This window comes from Engraulis encrasicolus, chromosome 3 (assembly GCF_034702125.1).
Source record: "Engraulis encrasicolus isolate BLACKSEA-1 chromosome 3, IST_EnEncr_1.0, whole genome shotgun sequence".
In the NCBI taxonomy this organism is placed as follows: domain Eukaryota; kingdom Metazoa; phylum Chordata; class Actinopteri; order Clupeiformes; family Engraulidae; genus Engraulis; species Engraulis encrasicolus.
Window position 1 is genome coordinate 19993632 of NC_085859.1, and position 21214 is coordinate 20014845.

At 43.4% G+C, this 21214-nt stretch overlaps 2 protein-coding genes across 2 annotated transcripts in view; both read right to left on the reverse strand.

Moving 5' to 3' along the window:
- The window catches only part of mxd1 (MAX dimerization protein 1), a 31685-nt gene extending 20744 nt beyond the window's left edge, over positions 1-10941 (reverse strand). Inside the window, exons 1-3 of the mRNA XM_063194939.1 lie at positions 9613-10941; positions 8747-8846; positions 202-231 (exon numbers count right to left, since the gene is read on the reverse strand). Of these exons, the coding sequence (XP_063051009.1) occupies positions 202-231; positions 8747-8846; positions 9613-9679 (197 nt within the window). The 5' untranslated portion in view covers positions 9680-10941. The remainder of the gene's footprint in view (positions 1-201; positions 232-8746; positions 8847-9612) is intronic.
- Positions 10942-11886: 945 nt separating this feature from the next.
- Positions 11887-20851, reverse strand: snrnp27 (small nuclear ribonucleoprotein 27 (U4/U6.U5)). Its single transcript, XM_063194940.1, has 6 exons — positions 20688-20851; positions 18514-18640; positions 16694-16791; positions 14934-15013; positions 13604-13668; positions 11887-12258 (listed from the first exon to the last, which is right to left on the reverse strand). Exons 1-6 carry the CDS (start codon positions 20722-20724, stop codon positions 12204-12206), a joined length of 462 nt encoding a protein of 153 aa, XP_063051010.1. The 5' UTR covers positions 20725-20851; the 3' UTR covers positions 11887-12203.
- Between the last annotated feature and the right edge of the window lie 363 nt (positions 20852-21214).

Below are 21214 nucleotides of genomic sequence, written 5' to 3' on the forward strand. Positions count from 1 at the left end.
GAGACCAAAATGATCGGATCCAAATGATAGTTTCCAAATGATACGCCTGCTGCTGCTGCAGAACTCACTGATGTGGACACAGGAGAAAATTGGTTGACAAGACCTGCAACAGCACAGACGCCTGTCAGACAGACAGGCAGGCAGGCAGACAGACAGACAGGCAGACAGACAAAAAGACAGACACAGGTGACAGAGTCCTACCTGTTCTTCTCCATCTCGTTATGTGAAGATCTGTGGGCAGAGAGAGAGAGAGAGAGAGAGAGAGAGAGAGAGAGAGAGAGAGAGAGAGAGAGAGAGAGAGAGAGAGAGAGAGAGAGAGAAAGAGAGAAAAAAAACAGAAAGCAAGAGAAAGCGAGAGAAAGAGAGAGAAAGAAAGAGAGAGCGAGCGAGAGAAAGAGAGAGAAAGAAAGAGAGAGCGAGCGAGCGAGAGAGAGAGACAGAGAGAGGAAAAAAAGAGAGAGAAAGAAAGAGAGAGCGAGCGAGCGAGAGAGAGAGACAGAGAGAGGAAAAAAAGAGAAAGCGAGAGAAAGAGAGAGAAAGAAAGAGAGCGAGCGAGAGAGGAGCAGAGGTTAGAATCTCACTGATGTGAATGAATCAGAGCCTAGCGGCATGGTACAGCAGATACAACACAACTTCTTTTTTTCCCCTCTGGTACATTGGAGGACTAGAGGGTGGACAAGGAGGTGACCTCAGTACTGTGTCTATTTCTGTGTGTCGCGCTGTGTGTGTGTGTGTGTGTGTGTGTGTGTGTGTGTGTGTGTGTGTGTGTGTGTGTGTGTGTGTGTGTGTGTGTGTGTGTGTGTTGTGCATGTTTTTAGAGTGTGCTTCAAGGAGCGTGCATGTGCCTGTCTCTGTGTATTCAGAGGGTGGGAATGAAATTCAGACAGAGAGCAAGGACCTTGTGCTTAGAGCGTTTCTGCATATTGTGTGCATGTGTGTGTGTGTAACACTGTGCAAATGTGTGCCTGTGTGCACGTGTGTATGTGTGTGTGTGTGCGTGTGCGTGCAGTATTGAGGGCTGTTTGAGGCTTCAACGTGAGCGTGTGGGAGTGGAGAGAGATGGAGGAGGCTCTGTTCTGTGAGGAGCATCTATGGGTACATTTAAACGGGAGAGCTAGAGAAAAGCACACACAGAGACCATCAGGGGTATTTTTAAGAAGAAATGAAGAGAGCTCTCACTAAGCCGTGCCTGCACACACACTTTCACACACGCATGCATACACACTTTCACACACACACACACACACACACTTTCACACACACACACACACACACTTTCACACACACACACTTTCACACACACACACACACACACACACACACACTTTCACACACACACACACACACACACACACACACACACACACACACACACACACACACACACACACACACGCGCACACACACACACACGCACACGCACACGCACGCACACGGACATGAACACTAACACATACACCCTCTCTCTCAAAAACATCAAAATCTCAGTACACACATACACTCCTCCCACGCTCTCATCGATTGTGTCTTTTCCTACGCCACACTTTGCTCTTTTTCTGCAGTAAGATAGAATGGAGCTTAAATCAACTACTATTAAAATACCACAGCTAGGGATGGGATATCGGTATCGGTGTATCGGTATCGGGTTCAGATATCAACATATTTCAAAGATCGGATCGGATCGGAATTTTCGCATAATATCAGAATTTTCCTGATACATACATTGAGTCAGGTGCAATGTTAATTTGAAATCATAACACTTGCATACTAGTTTTCAGGATGGGATTCTTACTTTTTTACTTGTTACTTTTTGCTTATTAATTGGTATCCTGTTCTTCTGACTCCCTTTTCTGACCAAATAGTCTGCTTGGGCCTACCTCAAGTTGAAATCCATGCACATATGTGATTTTGATATTGGATCGGAGTAGTATCGGTATCGGCAGATATCCAAATTTAGATATCAGGATCGGATCGGAAGTGAAAAAATGTGTATCGGTGCATCCCTAACCACAGCCACCCCATATGCTGTTAGCCACTTCTCCTACTGCTGGTCGTGGCTCTAAAAATAAAACGTGGATGACATTCAAATAGCTGATGGATACAGCTCTCATCGTGCGGTTTTCCAGTCAGGGCCTGGCCAAGCTTTAAAAATAATAATTATAATAATACGCAGCTCCTGCTCTTCTGACATCCAGACATCACTCGCATCTTCCATCTTGCCATAGCATCCTGACAGTACATGCATTTACTGTAGAGGCACAATAATGTGGGGAAAAAAAAATCTAAATTGACCATAGCATAACAAAAAATAAATTAATGTTATGCTTAAGTGCTTAAAATCAACAATGCAAGGCTTTCAGCTTTTTACATATAATATTATGCATCAAAACTGTGACCTGTGCTATAGGATGCAAAACTTGATATTTGTTCCATGTGCTGATGTTTTAATATGCAGCTTGTAACACAGCATAGCTTACAGGACTGCGCCATTCAAAGTAGCAGCCAAGGCATGTTTTCGTTATCGTTATCGTGATACTGTATGATGCAATATTTCACAATTGTGTCGTGCAGGCTTAAATATGCGTGCACCGATAGAACATCCACACGCTAACCCAAAAACACAAATCTCCATTCTATATATACACACACACAGTAGGCTCTCCTTTTCTTTGCAGCTCATTTTTTCAGCTCCCATGCACTTTCTATACCTCCTCCAACCGCCCTCGTCTTCACAAACACATATGCACAGAGGCCCAGGAGGTAAACTTAGCAACAGTAACCACAAACACAGGACAGAGATGGCCTGGCTACGGAGGGGGAGGAGGGGAGGTGGTGGTGGTGGTGGCTGCTGCAAGACACACACTATGTTTATGACCGTCCTGGCCATCGCCATAGAATGAGCTTGGCCACTGGCAGCTCAAGAAGGACGATGGCCATCCATGAACAGGGCTACCGCTCTAGTCTACAGCCAAACTGCTTTTACAAATGGCGCAAATATGGCCATGAATGAACATGCACAACACTAGAGTGAGTATGGTCACCGCTCTAGAGTCAGTATGGCCTAGTACAGGGGTGGGGAACCTATGTCTCGAGGGCCGTTTACGTCCCATGAAGCCGTTTTATCCGCCTCCCCTCCCTCAACATAATTTTAATGTTATGCAGCTTCACATGAAATATGACATATTTTGCAAAGGAATCTCAGAAATTACGAATTGTGTGTTCATAGTATGGCCCTTGGAGGAAAAAGGTTCCCCACCCCTGGCCTAGTAGAAGGAACATGGCTCTCAGACTGCAGTGGTGGTATACATGCAAGCAATACATTCAGTGGAAACAGAGATAGCAGCTCTGAAATCATAATCATCTCTGAAATCCATTCACTTGCCAATTGCCATACACAAATGTATGCAGACCAAGTTAATTTACGACCACAGACTGTTGCACACACCACTACTGCAGACACCTGGTCAAGTTACTACAAGTACAGGAGGGGAAAAGAATATGTTGCAGGAATGGGGTGAGTGGAGAGGGGTGGGCTAACTCTAGAGTCACGCTGAGAGAAAAACAAGAGACCCCCACCCTCCACCATCACCACCACCACCACTGCCCAGCCCTCTGCACCATCTGACACCCCAGCCCAGCCACCACCACCACGCAAGCCCTATCCCCTGTTTGCCTGCCCCAGCACCTCAACTCTCCAGCCAGCCTGCCTCCTGACCCCCCAGCTCCAAAAATACCCGACCTCCGGGCCTCAGCACCGGACTCATGTCACCGCCTGGTCAGCTCTCCAATAAATCACCCTGGCCTGGCCCCACTGAGGGAGGGGGGCGGGAGGGTGGACAACCCGGTCTGCATGCACAGCACGTGGAGGGCAGTGGGCCCAGGTTTTACCAGAGATTCTTTAAGTATATAGAGATATGCCAACATAATAGGTTGCTATGGGCACCTAATGTGACCAGGTTCCGGTCTGCCTAAAAGGGCGTGTCATAATGCTCCTAGCATTGAATAGAACAGTCCTTAGGTCTGCCTAGGTCTGCCTAAAGGGGGATTTTCCCCCCCCATCCCCCTTGCAATAATAGAACCCGGAAACAATTGGGCCAATGGAACCTCTCTCTCTATACTCTCTCTGGTTTTACTGGCCAGAACAACCACGACAGAACGGGGGACCGTTGTGTACTCATCTGGAGGGGGTGGGTGGGTCTGGGTCAAGTGGCTTGGTGCCATGCACGCACACTAGGGGCGACTGAGACCTTGCAGTTAAGGACACAGCCTGAGCGAGTCCAAGAGGTGGACCGTGTAGGGGGCTTGCTGGCTGTCTGGTGGCTAATTACTGCAAGTTGCTTTAGAAAAAGACCGACCATCAACTTAATGGTGTGTAATGTAATGATACGGCATGTGGGGGGCGAGCGTGCAAAAACAGCCAGGCAGGCAGGCACAGGACAGGCAGACAGGGCAATCAGTCAGTGTGCGTGGCCCCCTTCTCCAGTTTGCACAGACTGGGTCCCCAGCCAAACGCTGTGCATACCAGCGAAAAGTGACGAGGACACCGGTGACATAACAGCCCAGATGCCAGGCCAGTCTAGCATGCCACAACTTTCCCAATGGCCTTTTTTCCTGAAAAGGAAACTGGGGTTTTTGAAATCCCACAAGGACTTGAGACTTACTTGTGACTTGTAAATTAGTGACTTGGTCCCATCGCTGCATTATACATACATAACATACACCCTAACTGGCAACTGAAGCCAATTAACTGAGAAATGTACACAGTACTATGCAAATATTCCCAATTGTGGATAGCAGTGTGTGTGCAGCAGTGCAAGTATGCATAACCAGATATGTGCTTAGTAAATGCTGAGATTTTAGTTGTGATTCCACAAATGTATGCAAGGCCATACAATGTTGTTTACGTGTGTGTGATGATGACTAATGACCACATAGGTCATCATCAAGGTCCTATTCTAAGTCTCACCTCCACCTACCAAGCACCTACAATGGACCAAAACACACTAGCATGGTGACTCTGCTGCCTTGTGAGAACATGTCAAGAGTTCAGATGCAAAACCCTCAAAGTGCCTTTTCAAAAAATAATCTTAATTCATTTTTATTTAATACAAAGCTATCAAATTTGCATATTTTTTCATTTTATTTATGTAATATAACTATTTATATGTATTATCAAGTAAATGAATGTAAAGCAAACCAACAACGGGGCTCTCTAAAAAAACAGAAGTGCAGGTCTTCAGAAATGGAGTTAGGGGGTTTTGCATCTGAACTCTTCATGTCAAGATACTGCTACTCCAGTGACATGCAGTAAAGACAGAATGAATCATGCCCTTCCCACTGCTTCCACGGTATCTCTTTGACAGCATTCTGTCCATGATAAAGGCACACAAGGTTCATCAGAGTCCAAGGAATCACTCTGAACAATTGTACATTTCTGATCCTATTCTCTGAACTCTAAAGTATCTAAAACGGTCCATTTCATCTTCAAAAGGGGTAAAAAAAAATCACACACAACCTAACATGCTCTGGCTAGCACACTGTGTCCTCTGCAAATCAGATCTTCTAGAGTTGCATGACAGGAAAACCTGAGTGTGTGGATATAGCTTCAAAGTCACGTCCAATCCAGAGCAGGGTTGCCAGATGAGGCTGATGATTTCCAGCCCAAAAAATGCTCTAAACCCGCCTAGAAGCTCAAAATCCTGCCCAACTCTATTGATTTCTATGGCTAAAATTGGGCTGGTTTTTCTGCTAAATGCCACTTTTTACCCCTAACACATCCTAAGCAGCCCAATTGGGCGGGAAACAGCCCAATCTGGCAACACTGCTCCAGAGTTAAGGGAAGGAGGCTGAGGACTGTGGCCACTGGGAAGTCCCTTTAGGGACAGTGAGAAGACCTGGCTGTGCAATGCCCTTAGCCATTTACCCACCTGACAACAAACTCAGGCCACAGCTAATACACGTCATGTCCACCGCACCTGCTCCAGACATCTCAAGCAGACTTCTCCCTCTCGCTCTGTCAAATCAGCACAGACTTTAACCTGCTATAATGTAATGCCTGCAATAATACCCAGACCAGATCCATCAGCCGCGTCTTGATTAAGCCACACTTCTTTATCTGGCAGAGACTTGGCTCCGGTCCAGAAAACAAAGGCTGCTATGGCCTTGTCCTCATATCAACACTGCGTGTCAGGGATGATCATCTCTGTTGACATGTCCTAAGAAACAGTAACTGGAGTTCAATTTCCCCGTGTTGGAGCTTTATTCATTCACCATTGCATGGTACAAATTCCACCATTGCGTGCTACAATACTATCGTTCCAGACACAGCAGAGGACACTGAGCATAGAGGAACGAGGACTTCCTAACATGTAAACGTTTCAGAGTTTTACCCATTCACCATCATTACATGGTGTGTCACAAGTTAGGATATCACAGACATCACGCAAAACTAGAGTGCACTGAGAGAGCACAGGGAAATGGGGTCTTTCCAGCATGCAACAGCCATGTTGCATGTGCAACAGCCATGTTGCATGTGCAACAGCCATGTTGCATGGCGCTAATTGGGCAGATTGCACTGTGCACACCCACAGCTTCGGCATATTGGAACAACAGCCGCACTGTAGCACCACCACCACCAGAAAGCCTCCATGTGGGTTGAATTGCTACAGCTATATAGGACAAGACAGGACATATAGGGCTCCCAGCCTCTGCCAACCCCCCCTTGCTGTGCTGTGCACATGGATGTATAGAGTATGCCAATGAGCAGAGGAGGAGGAGGAGGAGGAGGAGGATGAGGGAGGCTTCATCTCAATAATGGAGGAGCAGCAGCGTTGGTGGCTGCTGCCTAAAGGAGAGCAGCAAGAGAAGGGGGAGGGGATTGGGAAAGCACTACTACCACCAACCAACACACATACACACACACACACACACACACACACACACACACACACACACACACACACACACACACACACACACACACACACACACACACACACACACACACACACACACACACACACACACACACACACACACACACACGTTCACTGATACCCTTCCCCCACCTGCCACTGGGATACAAAACCAGCTAGCTGGGGCTGAAGGCTTCTTATAAAGCAACTGCACAGTAACCTCACTTTACAATAAAAGGCTTGCCCTACATACCACAAAGGGCCTCTCTCTGTCTCTCTCTCTCTAAACAAAATGTTGGGTCTAGAATTCACTAAATGATGAGCCTATGGTGAGCTGACAGCAGGAATGAGTCTATGAGAAGCTTACAGCACGGATGTCTGCAGGGGAAAGGGAGGTGGGGTATCGATAATGGAAAAGGGGTCAATTCTGCCATTTTAAATCACCCTGACAGCTTAAGTAGCGGGTCGACACTGGGAACTGCGGAACTATGAGTATATCTGGATATTCAGCAAATGCATTGAGAATTTACATTACACTTAGCAGGCACATTCTTCTGCAATGTTTTTTTTTTAATCAAACCACCATGTGAGTAAGAGACAATGCTGTGCTTGATGGCAAAACTGACTTTTTGATTTCACTGCTTCATGCAGCATAGCGTACATCCTACAAGCCTGAAGCGATGAAGTTGGCATTTGTGCTCTGACTGGCGGTCCGTCAAGAGGACTGTGAGCAGAAAGCTGATGAGAACAAATCTGCACTTAACGAAGGGGTCGACACCATGTGCAGTGTAATACTGGATGGACAGCATGGTGCGTGGGACTTAACTTGAGCCAGTTAAGGGGCCCCCCTCACAAGTGACTAAAGGCATGCATTAAGCACCAAGCAAGCGCGACAGAAGGAGTGGGTAAACTTCATCACAGATGAGGAAAAACACAAAAATGTCTGCCACAGGAGCAAGGTGAACGTCGTCTGAGTACGCTCGCCCGAGCTGGCCATGTTAAGAAAACAAGAGGAGGGCACCTCTCTCGCACAAGCTATAAATAGTGCAGACCCCTTCTTAACCCTGGTTTAGGTTTAATATCCAGTGATCTAGAGTTACAGCAACATCCTGACACAGATTGCTAAGGTGGCCGCTTTCACAGCTAGCCGCCTTCCTAATCTGGATAACCGTCGACAATGCCGTCCTAGGAGACACCTGCACGCTCTCATGAGGTCTTCATCCTGCTAATCAGCCCTCTCAACTCAAGTCATCCTCCTCCTCTTGACATTGCATACGGATTTGGATTTTTTGTTGGCTGTTAGTTGTTAATCCTTGTTGTTTTGCAGAGATAGGGGGCTACACTGCAGCTCATAGCACATCAAAGCACAATATATTTGTTTACTTGACATGAGATGTTTACAAAACCATCAGGGCTATTTAAAGACCATTCATTCAGTGTGATCTTGACCAACTGGCTGTATGGACTATGCATTGGTTTGGAGCTGTAGCTAGCTACAAGTCAAATGATAAACAAACCTCCATCTGACATTTCTAAATCATACATGTTTTTTTACCTTTCTATTTGCCAAACAAGCACATGATAGATGCACATTACAGAACGATTGTGGGAGCAGACAGACGCAATGCTCAATCGAGGAACTGAAAACAGCACACAATCCTATGATTGAGATTGGTGTATGCCTGCCTGGCTTGAGTCTCACATCTTCCAAGGTGATGCGCGATAATGTGTCACACTGTGATGTGTTGAGTGTGGGTGGGGGTAGGTGAAAGTGGGAGTGGGAAAGGAGGCAAAGCACCGGTCTATCATTGCATAATTAGGTCAAAGTATACCTGCTGTTGGAGTTTTTCTTGCTTTTATTTTTCCGCTTTAGATTGTCCCTCTCTTTGTTGCTGGTGAAGGGTAACATCGATGCATAACCGTGCTCTGCTTCTGCACAGGAAAAAAACAACAAGCAAGGACGAGGAAAGAAGAATTAGCTTTTCACCTTACTTTGCGCTGTGCACCTACCACATGGCTTTTTGCACCTGGAAGTCGTCAACAAAATAGAACACAGCACAGGTCCCCTTCCCTGGCTAAGGTGCAGATAATAATACGTGTTTTTAAGGGAATATGTGGCTCATGGGTCAATGATGTCATATGAACTCGAGTAAACCCGCTAGCCAGCCAAACCACAGCAGATTCAGAGGAGGGGGATGCGCTAAGACAGTCTCGGTTCAGGAACAAATAAACAGAGGTGGCAACAGGATCTGAATATGAATATCAATCAAAAGCATTGCGGACTGATGTTTCTCTATTGTCTTTTTGAAAACAAACCCCAAAGATAGCTCAAAAACTGGAAACAGACATAGACAATGAGCAAAACAATGTGTTAGAATCCCCTGCATCCCAGAAAAACACGTTAGTCGACTGATGGTGGATGCAATGCTGGTCGCCTCTGCTGAGAGGGGAGGGTGCATCAAACCATTGTTTTCACCACTTTCATGCAAAACTGTATGGGTTTTGTGGACAGAATATATCACTAAACTAAGGAGCAATGCAATATTTGTTTATTTTGACTGACTTGAACAGTTTAAAAGCCGACAGCCATGCAATGCCCCTGAAATGCATGTTCTGCACCTCATTTTGAGACCAGCATGGGCAATAATCAAAGAAACAGCATGCACACAACATGTAAAAATGACCGAAGTTACTGTACCTCTTTCTCTGCGATCAAGGTATTCTGCAGCTTCGATCAACATCTGCACCATTCCAATCGCCGCCATTTTCAACAATAACACCGATAATATCACAATCCGGGTCAGAATTGAGAAAACAACTGTGCTTTTTCTCCACTCTGTTTCCGCTTGGAGGGGATTACAAATAAAACGTTTCCTGTTATTTCTGCCACACAGTGACAAGTGATAGATGTACGCTTTGAGGTACTGTCTGAAGTCAACCAAGCAGGGCTTTCAATGTGTTGCTTCAGCTTATAATAAAAAACACGGTCAAATTAAGCAGCTAATGGGCTAGCTGACTAGCCTCTCCAGGAGCTTCTGCTGGTTTGAAGTGACTGCTACGGGAATGCCCTTATTTCCAAGACGTATTCCCATTCAACTATTATGCCTACGGTGTTACCAAAACCTGACCACTGCGCTACACAGCCTTAGCTTGATGACTGGAAATTTGGCGAATTGGAAGATAGAAAAGACAAGCTTATTTGCCTGGAAATGGAAATACTGAAGATTCAAGTTCAATCTGTGTTGAATATTATTGTTCCAAAGTAACTTATTTGGACTAGGTTTAAGAGTATTTGATCACTGCCGCTAAATCTAAACAGGTCAAAATAATGACAGACTAGATGCCTCGTCTGGTAAACTGTCAACGTTAGCTAGCTACCTCTTGTCAAGTTCCTTCGACTGAGTGGTTAGCCAGCTAGCCGGCTAGTGAGCCAATCTCTCAGGCAGTTCAATAAACAAGTTGTTCTCGGGCAGAAATGGCTGGTAATCTACAAACTTCGTTGCTTCTGTTAATCGATCTACCAATGCACTAAAAGTGAAAGAACAACTAGTATAGCAGGCAATGTTAGCTCGCCGTTTCTGGCTTGATCTATTAACTGTATCCAGCAAACGTTACACGATAATGTCCAGTGTTGATGACAACCAATCATCTGAACTTAAAACAATCTATTCGCTTTATAATCTGTCTTGGCAGCTTTAAAAATACTTGTATCGAAGGTTACCTAAAAATTGGTCGCCGTCACGTAGCTAGATAGTTGCCGTTAGCTAGCTGGTCGTATGATGAAAATAACATTCGTTTCTTATTTGTAACTTCTGAAGGAAACGTGTTAAAGTTAAAGGCTGACTAGCTAGCGAGAGCTGGTATAAAATCGCACGCAAGACATCGAACGTGTTACATTCTTTTTGGTCTCGAGCTGCACAGACTGGTAAGAGGCGACCTGCAACCAAACAAGCGGTTTGTTTATCAAAAATGGTAAGCTTCCCCTCACAGACTACCCACACTGCCGACTGGTCGCAGAAATGCAGGCTAAAAGTGAACACCTTTCAAAGGGCTGTGTGGTGTGGACTCTGGTTGGACAGCGAAAAAGCGAGCAGCTTTGCAATTGGTTAGTTTGCATTGTCAGTTTACCCAGCTATGTTATTGAAGCCGTCCAATAGGCGCTGTACAGCAAGTGTCAACCACGTCTACCCCGTGCTTGCCATGTCATGCCAGCAGTACTAACGGGATGTGTTTAAACGAAACACTATTGACTGTGTAAGATTAAGTAAAACAGTATATTTTCAAGTATTTTGGTATTTTCATAATCGTGACACATAAATCATAATGCATTACATTGGACTGAACAGTCATTGGGCGAGATCAGCAACACCCATAAAGTTCCCTTGGACCACGCCCCCGAATGTCTTCCTGTTTGTGTTTTGCAGCCTCCATGTACTCAAAACTAGATGACATCAGTGCAAGGCTTGATTTCGAATGCCAATGTGTTTTCTATGCTTCCCGAGGTCTTGGCCAGTGGATGCAATTAAAACTTAGCCTACATTCCTGCTGGAAACATGGGAGACGGTGACGATGCTGCATTGTCCGGTATAAATCCCAATTGAATAACCGGTCCTGATTGTGTACAGTAGCAGTAACATGCATCTCATCTGACTCCGTTGCAATGCATGGTTGACATAACACTGGTGCAAAAACATAACACAACACTGGTGCAAAAACGAATCACTATAACTTGAAAGCTAATGCCATTATAATGCAATGCATTATCACCACTGTTAAATGATCCCCGAAGGCCAAAGTGGGTAACTTAATGTTTAGCATAAAATAAAATTGATTATTTTGATCGTCCACACATACAATTGGGCCATGTGGGAAAATCCTGCATCATCCTGCATCAATATGGCAAATAGGATCAAAATTTCATGCATTCAGGTCAAAGACAACAACAATGCACCACAATAATTTAACGTGAAAATTAAAACTGGAATATGAATGGTTTATTTGTATTATAAAGTTTCACATATGTTGACAATGACATAGTAACACCAGAAACTGCAGCATCATTACTAAAAACAAAATACAGCCTCCCACTGCAATGTAGACCAGAGGTGTGGATCTCAGCTGTGCAAAGGTTTTAAACTTTGTGGAATTTGCCCAGTGATCCAAAAGTAACAACACAGCAACAACTGTACAACCACATCCTCCTAAAACTAATGGCAAACAATTCAAAAGTCCTGGAAAGCATACAAGCAAAAAAAAAAAAAAACACAGCAAGTTGCACTCTGCAGAGGTTCACGCAATGAAATCCAGTGGTCTGTTGAATCCACCTTTTCGATTCATGTACTGCCTGAAAGAAAAAAAAAGAAAAAAATATGATTACATCATCGATCTCCTCCCTGCACCAATACATTACATCACCAGCTACCAATGGGAATGCCGAGTGCTGGACTTTTTAGCACCTGCCCAGGCGATTGGCTACTGCGTTAAGGACTGCTGTCTAGTCAGGTATCAAGTGTACTTTTGTACATACAAGTGCTTCACCCACTCTGCAAAGACAGAAACGTCGTTGGACAATATCGATGCATCGAGACACACAGAGGCACATCTCTGCACCAGCCTTTTCAGCTTTTCTGGCTTGTCAACAATTTATGCTCTGATAAAGTTGTACAATGCAGGATAACATCTGTATTAAGCAATAGCATCCTTCAGATCATGAGAATTATTAGGTTATTTAACAAATAGCTCTCGTGTTTGCAGGATAGAGCGAAAGCCATTAAGTGGGGCAAGATTTTAAACCGCGTATCTGCGTTTACATCCAGGAAATAGAACGAGATATCCTGAGAGATAAACTGCAGGATCTGATTAACAATGAAACCACAGTCTTGTTTTCCCTCTGGAAAAGGGCCAAGTTATGACAAACAGACTGCCCTAGAACACCCACACTGCGGAGTTGCTTCAGCAAAGAAGAAGGGGAAGAACCATATAAGAAAAAAGACGTAGGGGTGAAGATATGACCTCCAAGATACAAAATCCAAGAGCAAAACAGCAGCTTTGATCAGATTTAGGATGGACTCGATTTGTCAATATCGCGTCCTTAAACAGAAATGTTCACTCTCCAAAACTCAAGGGCACCAAGTCTGTACCTGTTCTAATAACTGCTAGCAACACATTAGCAAAACACACCTTTCCTTGTAAATACAGTGCATTAGCTTTGCCTAAATCCTACAACCAGACATACAACTTTGCCCTGGATTCATTGACATGTGAATGTCTGGCGTTGTCTCATGACACCGCACCCTTCCACTGACAGCAAGGGAAATGAAATGTCATGGTAACAAAACACCATAACAACAACGTGACAGTCACATTGTGAATTAATACATATCGCAGTTCTTAGTCATTGCATTAGAGTTAATATCCAACTATCTCTAAATGTCAGCACAGGCAGCAGAGCACAAAAAACAACTAACAAAATCTAATCTAAGGCTAAATATCTGCAACACACAACAACTGCCCACTACAGGATACATGTCCAACTGTGCAGGGAAAACGTGTTTACAACAAATTTGCTCGTTTTCGTTTGCGTTTTTATTGATAGCAATGGGCAACAGAAGAGGACTTACAAGAGACAGAAGCAGAGATGACTTGCTTTGAGAGGAGAGATAGACATTATTGGTTATGCCAAGTCATACCTGTACTTTCTTTTCATGCTGACATTGACAGCATATGCATTGACTGATCCATCTGTCTTCTTCCCCTATGAAAAGCAAAGAAATGCATGAAAACACAGCAAAATAAATACAGACTCAGAGAACATTTGCACATTCAAATTTGACATTGGTCTGCTGCACAGTCTGGGTTGCACACAAAATACTTATCATTCCCCTCACAGAGTCTATCAAGTGGCAAAAGCCGCCCACCCCTTTACTATATATGCAAAATACTAGCTTAGAACCCATCGTGGTACAGCTCTGTTGCTGCACATTTCGCTGCCAAACGATACAAGGCATACTATGTGCTACTGACTGCTTTATTCTGCCACCATGTGGCTGGTCTTAAGACTCCCTGTGGTTAAGATATCTCTGGTCCCAAGGCCACAACCCACACCTGCAGTGTGTTAATCAGGGCTCTAAATGAATACCAGCCAACCAGCCAAATGCTGGTGGAATTTCAGTTTGGCTGGTAGAAAAGGCCAACTTATTAGCCACTTTATCATTAGTGAGTGTGTATTCGGCTAGTGAGATTAACATCTACTAGCCATTTGGCTGGTGATGAAAAAAGTGAATGTAGGGCCATGGTGAAAATACAGCTCAGGAGTATCCGCTGTACTGTCTAGTGCAGGGGTCCCCAACCTTTCTGGGTCTGAGGGCTACCCAAGGGCTACCCAAGGGCTATCCGATGGCTACTTTTGTTCAAAATCGTCTACTGATGTCGGCATCATTCTCAAATCACACTATTATTGAAGAATGATAATTTACTTATAGGTTATAAAGAATAAATAATCTCATATTTAAATCAAGAAAAGCATTAACTGTGACTAAAATCTGATAGTCGTCACTGTTTATTAACATCCTTGGTGGGCACCTCAGAAGCTCCTGGAGGGCTACCTGGCGCCCACGGGCACAACGTTGGTGACACCTGGTCTAGTGCTTGCTGCACTCTGTATTTTTTCCATTACTTGTACATTGCTGAACTATGTAATTTTTCAGTCTTTGTACGCACTGTACAAGTCCCCTTTTGAAAGTAATTTACAAATGCTGTCTGTAAAATGCAACACAATTTCTTAAACAATATGCAACACCAGTGTTTTCTGCTAAATAGGGGTTAATTAAACACACACACACACACACACACACACACACACACACACACACACACACACACACACACACACACACACACACACACACACACACACACACACACACACACACACACACACACACACACACACGGAAAGAACAGAAAGAAAAGCACCAGGACAGGGCAGTGTTGCTCATTGGCAAGGGAGTAATGCCTCACCTTGGAGCTGTCAAATGACCCAAATCCCATCAGCTTCATCATCTCAATCTCTTCCTCCGTTTTGCCCTCCATGTCCTCCTCTGAACAACAGAAAACATCACATTACATTACATTTATTAGACACTCTTTATCTTCCTCTGTTTTCCTACAGACAGTTCTTTTTAAAAGGTGCACCGTGATTGTGGCCAGAGTAGGTATTTTAACTATGCTGCTCATTGAAACTGTGCTGCGTATTGCCAAATTTAATGATATTTAATAACAAACCAATATTTACCAGTATGACCAAAGGATGGTAAGTTTTGCAAATAAAAAGGCCCATTTCTGGAAATTGAAAATGGCAGACCACAGAGAAGATCCCCTTTTCATATGTAAAATGCAATTTTCCCAGTCATAATGAAGAATTAGAAATCAATTATGGTGTAAAAAGTATTTGCTAAAAAGGTAACATTTGTGAATAGACAGCGTAAATTCTGAAAATGAATGACTAAATATATTACACAGTGCACTTTTAAATCCCGTTTATCCTCCGCTGCATTACATTAAATTTAGCGGATGTTTTTATATTCGGTTGTGCCCTACATATCCTCTGCTGTAGGATGGAGAAGAACACTTCTAGGTTTGATTTAATTCCCTTAACATTTCTGCACAAGTATAAGGATGATTACATCTGATGAGTATTATATGGTGCTATGAAATTACAATAGAAGAGATATGAATGTAAACAGGCATGCCATCCAGAATAATACAGGAAAGAAACAAATGGAAAAAAACACTATTCAGAAGATTAAGATGACTTGATTAAAAACAGATTGAATACATGCCATTTCCATCCTTTCTGACAAGGCATGACATTGGCACCTGCCAACCGCCCAAATGTGAGCAAAATTTGGTTGTGGCTAGTAATTTGTATCACTTAGTTCTACATATTTCCTATTTTTTCTGTTTCCATTTATCTAATTTATGTTGATGATCTGAGTTTAGATGCATCATGTTTAACCCATTGATGCCTAAAGCACCTGCAAGAAACAGCTGCTGAATGCCTAAGCCCTTGTTGGGACAGTTGCCCTCAGCCTATAAAAACCTAAATAGCTTTGCCTCCGATGCACATAAAAACATAAAACATGATAGCATTTAAACCCTAAGACCCTCATCTTGCATTAAAGCATGTTCATTCAGCTGTAAAATACCCACATTTGTATTTAAAAAGCTAAAATCTCAAGAGCCTCAATGCAGCGTATGTTTGTCTCCAGGCACCAAAGGTCAAACAACATATCCGAGTCATCAGGCTAGAATGGGTTAAGTTGCACTGTGTAGGATGGCGGCAAGAGTAGGTATTGCAACTATGCTACTCATTGAAACTGTGCTGCCTATTGACAAATTTTATATTTTCATGAAAATGTATTGAGTAATAAAATAATACTAGTATGACCAACGTACAGAAAGTGTTGCAGCTAAAAATGGCTCTCGCTGGCGATTTAAAATGACTGACGTGGAGAAGATCTACCTTTTCATGTATGAAAAGTGCAATTTTCCGAGTCATAATGAATACTTTGAATGTTATGGTGGTGGTAAGTTTTCGTGAAAAAGGTAACATATGTGAATGGGCAGCATGAAATAAAATAAACTACAAAACATATTACACAGTGCACCTTTAAAGGAAAAATGCTTACAAAACTGTGGGTAGTAGAAAGGAGGATGAATGACTCTGCAAAAACGGTGGCCAGTACACAAAAAGAGCTTCTCAAACCCTGCTTTCTTACCTGATATTTGATGCACTTTCACAGGCTTGTCCTTCCCCTCCTTCTTGTCATCATCACGTCTATCTTGGGAGGAGGAGCGGTGGCGACGAGGAGGGGACCTGTCCAAAGAGAACACATACGCAGCTACAGAGATAGTCATCACCTCCGGGGCATCCAGACTCAATATCTCAAAGAAATATGGTGTATTCTACAAGGACGAGTCAACATTGTTATGACCAGAGATGTGGACTTGTGACTTGGACTGACTAATTACTTGACTTGAGACTTGACTTGCCAATATTAGGAATGACTTGTGACTTGACTCGACTTGTACGCTATTGACTCGAGACTTGACTTGACAGTTTTAGCTTGCAATGACTTGCAATAGCATGTCAATGAATATATATAGAGAGATTTTTTTTCATTTCTGTGTGAAAAAGATGCATGAAAGAGGGAAAAACTAAACAATTTACCCTTAAACAGTACCAGTAGGCCTAATATTTTTGTTTAGAACCCCTTACGAAAATCATTCATGGTTTTACTGTAGTAACCATGGTCTTTCTAAGTACTCTGAACCATCCATAGTATCACTATGACTTAACCAAGTTTTTTTTTTTGGTAACCATGAAAACCGTTGTTTCTGACTAACCATGGATCATTAAAACTTGTTTGCAGCCATGGTGTAATGGTTAGGGAGTTGGACTGAAGATCACAGAGTTGCAGGTTTGAATCCCACCCTTAGGCACACCTCTCCCTACACCTCCATCTATGACTGAAGTGCCCTTGAGCAAGGCACCTAACCCCATATTGCTCCTTCAAGGACTGTCACCAATATGTGCGTTGGATAACAGACGCAGCAACTAGGAGTAATTTAATGAATAATTATAAATTGTGGTAAAACCATGGTTAGTTTTCAGATTAAAACCATGGTTAATTTTATAGTTAAACCTAGTCAAACCAAAAACCATGCCGAACCATGCTCAAAAAAACACGAAATCATGTAAGGGACATGACTGGCGAAGTGGGACATGCAAAGCAGTCTCGAGAGGTTATGAATTTACGACCAAAAGTAATTGTCAATATTGCACATAGAATACAAGGTGACTTGTTAAGGACTTGGAAAAAATAAGACTTGACTTGGGCACAACTTGGACTTGGACTTGACTTGGTCAAATGTGTCGTAACAAGACTTGACTCAGACTTGATCGGAAGGACTTGAGACTTACTTGCGACTTGCAAATTAGTGACTTGGTCCCATCTGTGGTTATGACCACAGAGGTGCACAGTCCTCTTCCTGTATTCTCCCTGGTTTACTTGAATTCAGGTTCTTTCTTCTGTCTGTTCTAGGTGGTATGAGGAATTTGCTCATGCACTTGTCTTAAAAAGGAGTGATGAGGATAATCTGATTCAACAATCTGACGGTGTTTCTGCAACACATACTGCAGGTCCTCTGACAGGCTCAAGCTAAATTACCCTGACGTAATAGTGCTAGGATGTCACTTTAACTCACAAAAGGTTTTTTTTCTTGCTTTTTTAATTCTGTTCCTCCTCAGCAAATGCTTACATACAGGATAATGTTTATGGGGATTAAAGAGATATATATTATGGGCTTCTTTATGTGTACTCTGGGGGTTAACATGGACTTATGGCACTTCTACATTTCACAGACTTCATTTACACCACTTCATTAACTACTCAGTGTTGTTGGTGCGCCAAACAATTTCGAAGTTCTGTAAATTACAAATTCTTGAATCTCAAACATTGAAGGACTTCAGGGAGTCGCTGAGTAATCGCCTCCGTAAACAGACCATGTGGGGCTCATGTTACTAGAAATTACCCACCTGGATCGTCGTCTGTGTGGTGAGCGCGAGCGGCTGCGACGTCTGTCTCGATCTCTGGACCTGGAGCGTTCCCTCTCCCGTCGCCGCCTTTCACGGTCCCTTGAGGACGAGCGTGAACGACGCCTCTCTAGAAATTACGAAATACTTTTATGTTAATACTATTATGTTATTTTCATTTAGCATGGATTACATTCAATCTGTGGCGTCCAAAATCATCATTTTAAAAGGTAAAATGTTCATCTGTCTTGTGGTTGACTTGACCACATGAATGAAAGTATAGTCTTAAACTCAATAACATTGTGCTCTGATTTCATGATGACGTTGTGTGAGACCAACGTGGGGATCTATTAAGTGGGGATGGCATGATAAACAGCTGTTCACGTCAGCAAGACGAGACACATGGTGCGTCATAAGTTCAATTTTACACTTTCGAAATAAGTACACTGCACTACGTTTCGACGAGAGGAGCATACCCTCGCATTAAACTAACCATGAAGGCGGTGTTATGTTATGGAGCTGTAGTGCATACTGGCGGAGTGATCTACACTGGTAGCGCACTCGGGGGAGCTGACACGGGGGGACAAAGGGGTCACTTGCCCCGGGCCCAGGGAGGGGGCCCAGAATCTGATCCTCATTACATTGTATTGATTGGGTTTGGGGGCCCTTTCAGATGGCTGTGTCCCGGGCCCAGGCAAACCTGTCAGCGGCCCTATGCGCACTAATACAGTGTATTCAGACAGTAAATACAGCAAGTAAAGCAACGTAAACACCCCCCGGACTCATACTTGTGCGTGATTGCATTTTCAAATACTTCAGCTATGGTTGTGCAAGGTGTTTCAAATCAAGTCAATGCAGTGAGCAGTAGGCTGGGTTCAAAAGATCGAATCGCGATCCGATATCAATTCACTTTCGAAAAGGGCAATATCGATTCACAACTTTGTGGATCAATCTTTTGCAGATCATTAAAGGCGCTATTTTCTCAACCACATCCTGTAGCTCTCTTCCACAGTTTCTCACTTATTTCTCACATACCAGGGTATTTCATGTTTGTGTGGGCATCAAAGGCTAAGATATTTAGGTTTTCATAGCCTGTCTTAGAATGATTCCCAGTTTGTCGCTCCCAGCGCGGTTCGATCCCCGGTCGGTTCGCTCCCACTAGCCAGACTATCGAGCCCACCGCCATATAACGGAGCTAGTTATCTTTTTGATGTTAGTTTTTTGTTACGTACCCTAAACCAAACCCTAACCTTAACCTTAACCCTAAACCTAACCCTAAACCTAACCCTAACCCTAAATTGCTTGTATGTGGCAGTGTATGATAATAAGTGAAATGTAATCAGGTGGGATAGAACGTCTGATAGAAACACCTGGGGCTACACGTCCGGGAGTGATCTCACTTGGGAGTGACCATCTCCCAGCGCTTAGAATTCTAGGCATAAATGGGTTAAAGTGACAACCCAGCAATACAAAAGATCGATATGGAATCAAATCGAATCGGGTCGTAGTCTTCTGGATCGGAATCGAATCGATCCAGGACATTTGGATCGATTCCCAGCCCTAGTGAGCAGCACTCTGAGAAGTTCTAGGTGACCATTTAGTTAATCGAGCCCCACGTTGATCTCGCACAACGCCCCAATGCTGTAATATTTTACTTTTAATTGTTTGCAGAGATGGACTTGTGACTTGGACTTCAGTCACAAATGACTTCAGACTTGACAATATTTGGTATTAGGAATGACTGGGCATGCATAGCAGTGTGGAGAGGTAATGGATTTATGACAAAAAGTGGATGTCAAGATTGTGCATAAAAAACGACACAAACGAGTTAAATTCTCGATAGTGCAGAATCTAGATGCGTCTGGAGTGTCGCCAACGAAATGTTTACAAACGGACTGGATATCGTTAGATGCTATTAGCATCATGTAACCTACCTGGTTGGCGAACAAAGTCGCTCCAAATTAAACCATGCGTGTCATTAAGAAGAAACCAATACTAAAATACCACAAGGTCAGTTGCCTTTACACTTTCAAGTTTAAACAGTAGTAAACACGAGTCGACACGACGTAACATGTTTACCATGCTAGCTTTGTAGCTAACCCAAACAGACGACAATCTCTTCTCTCTATAATACCAATAATGACGAATAAAAAATACAATTAAAATTTAAAACAAACCCCTTCGTGGCGGCGTTCTGCTTCTGCTTCGTCCCATGGCTCAGTTTCTACACGAAAATTATGTCTCAGCCACAAATATTGAGGTCTTGAAACGCCAGCTGATGAAGAGAAATGGGGACGACTTCCTCCGATGGACGTTCTTCGTGGAAATATCCCCCCTATGGAACAAATGCATTACAACATTTGTTCCTACCCTTATGGCACACATTCCAAGGAACATTACCACCACCTGGTGGCAGATTTGATTACAGTCAAATTTGGATCTCCTGTATGCACGTTTCAGTGTGGAATCTCTTCTTATATTGTACTATATTACCAAAAGTATTAGTTCACCCATACAAATGATGTAATCAGGTGTCTTACTTTATGTATAAAATAAAGCACATAGGCATACAGACTGCTTTTAAAATATTTGTGAAAGAATGAGGAGCTCCGTGAAGTCCAGCATGGAACTGTCACAGCCTAAGATGCCACCTGAGCAGTAAATCCAGTCATGAAATTTCCTTACTCCTAAATTTTTCACATTC

Excerpts from the sequence above, each read along its gene's own strand:
- snrnp27 (XM_063194940.1), bottom strand. The coding sequence starts at position 20,724 with ATGGGACGAAGCAGAAGCAGAACGCCGCCACGAAGGG. Across the intron at positions 15,014-16,693 it reads GAAAGTGCATCAAATATCAG|AGGAGGACATGGAGGGCAAA; the intron begins GTAAGAAAGCAG and ends TCTGTTGTTCAG. Across the intron at positions 13,669-14,933 it reads GGTCATTTGACAGCTCCAAG|GGGAAGAAGACAGATGGATC; the intron begins GTGAGGCATTAC and ends TGCTTTTCATAG.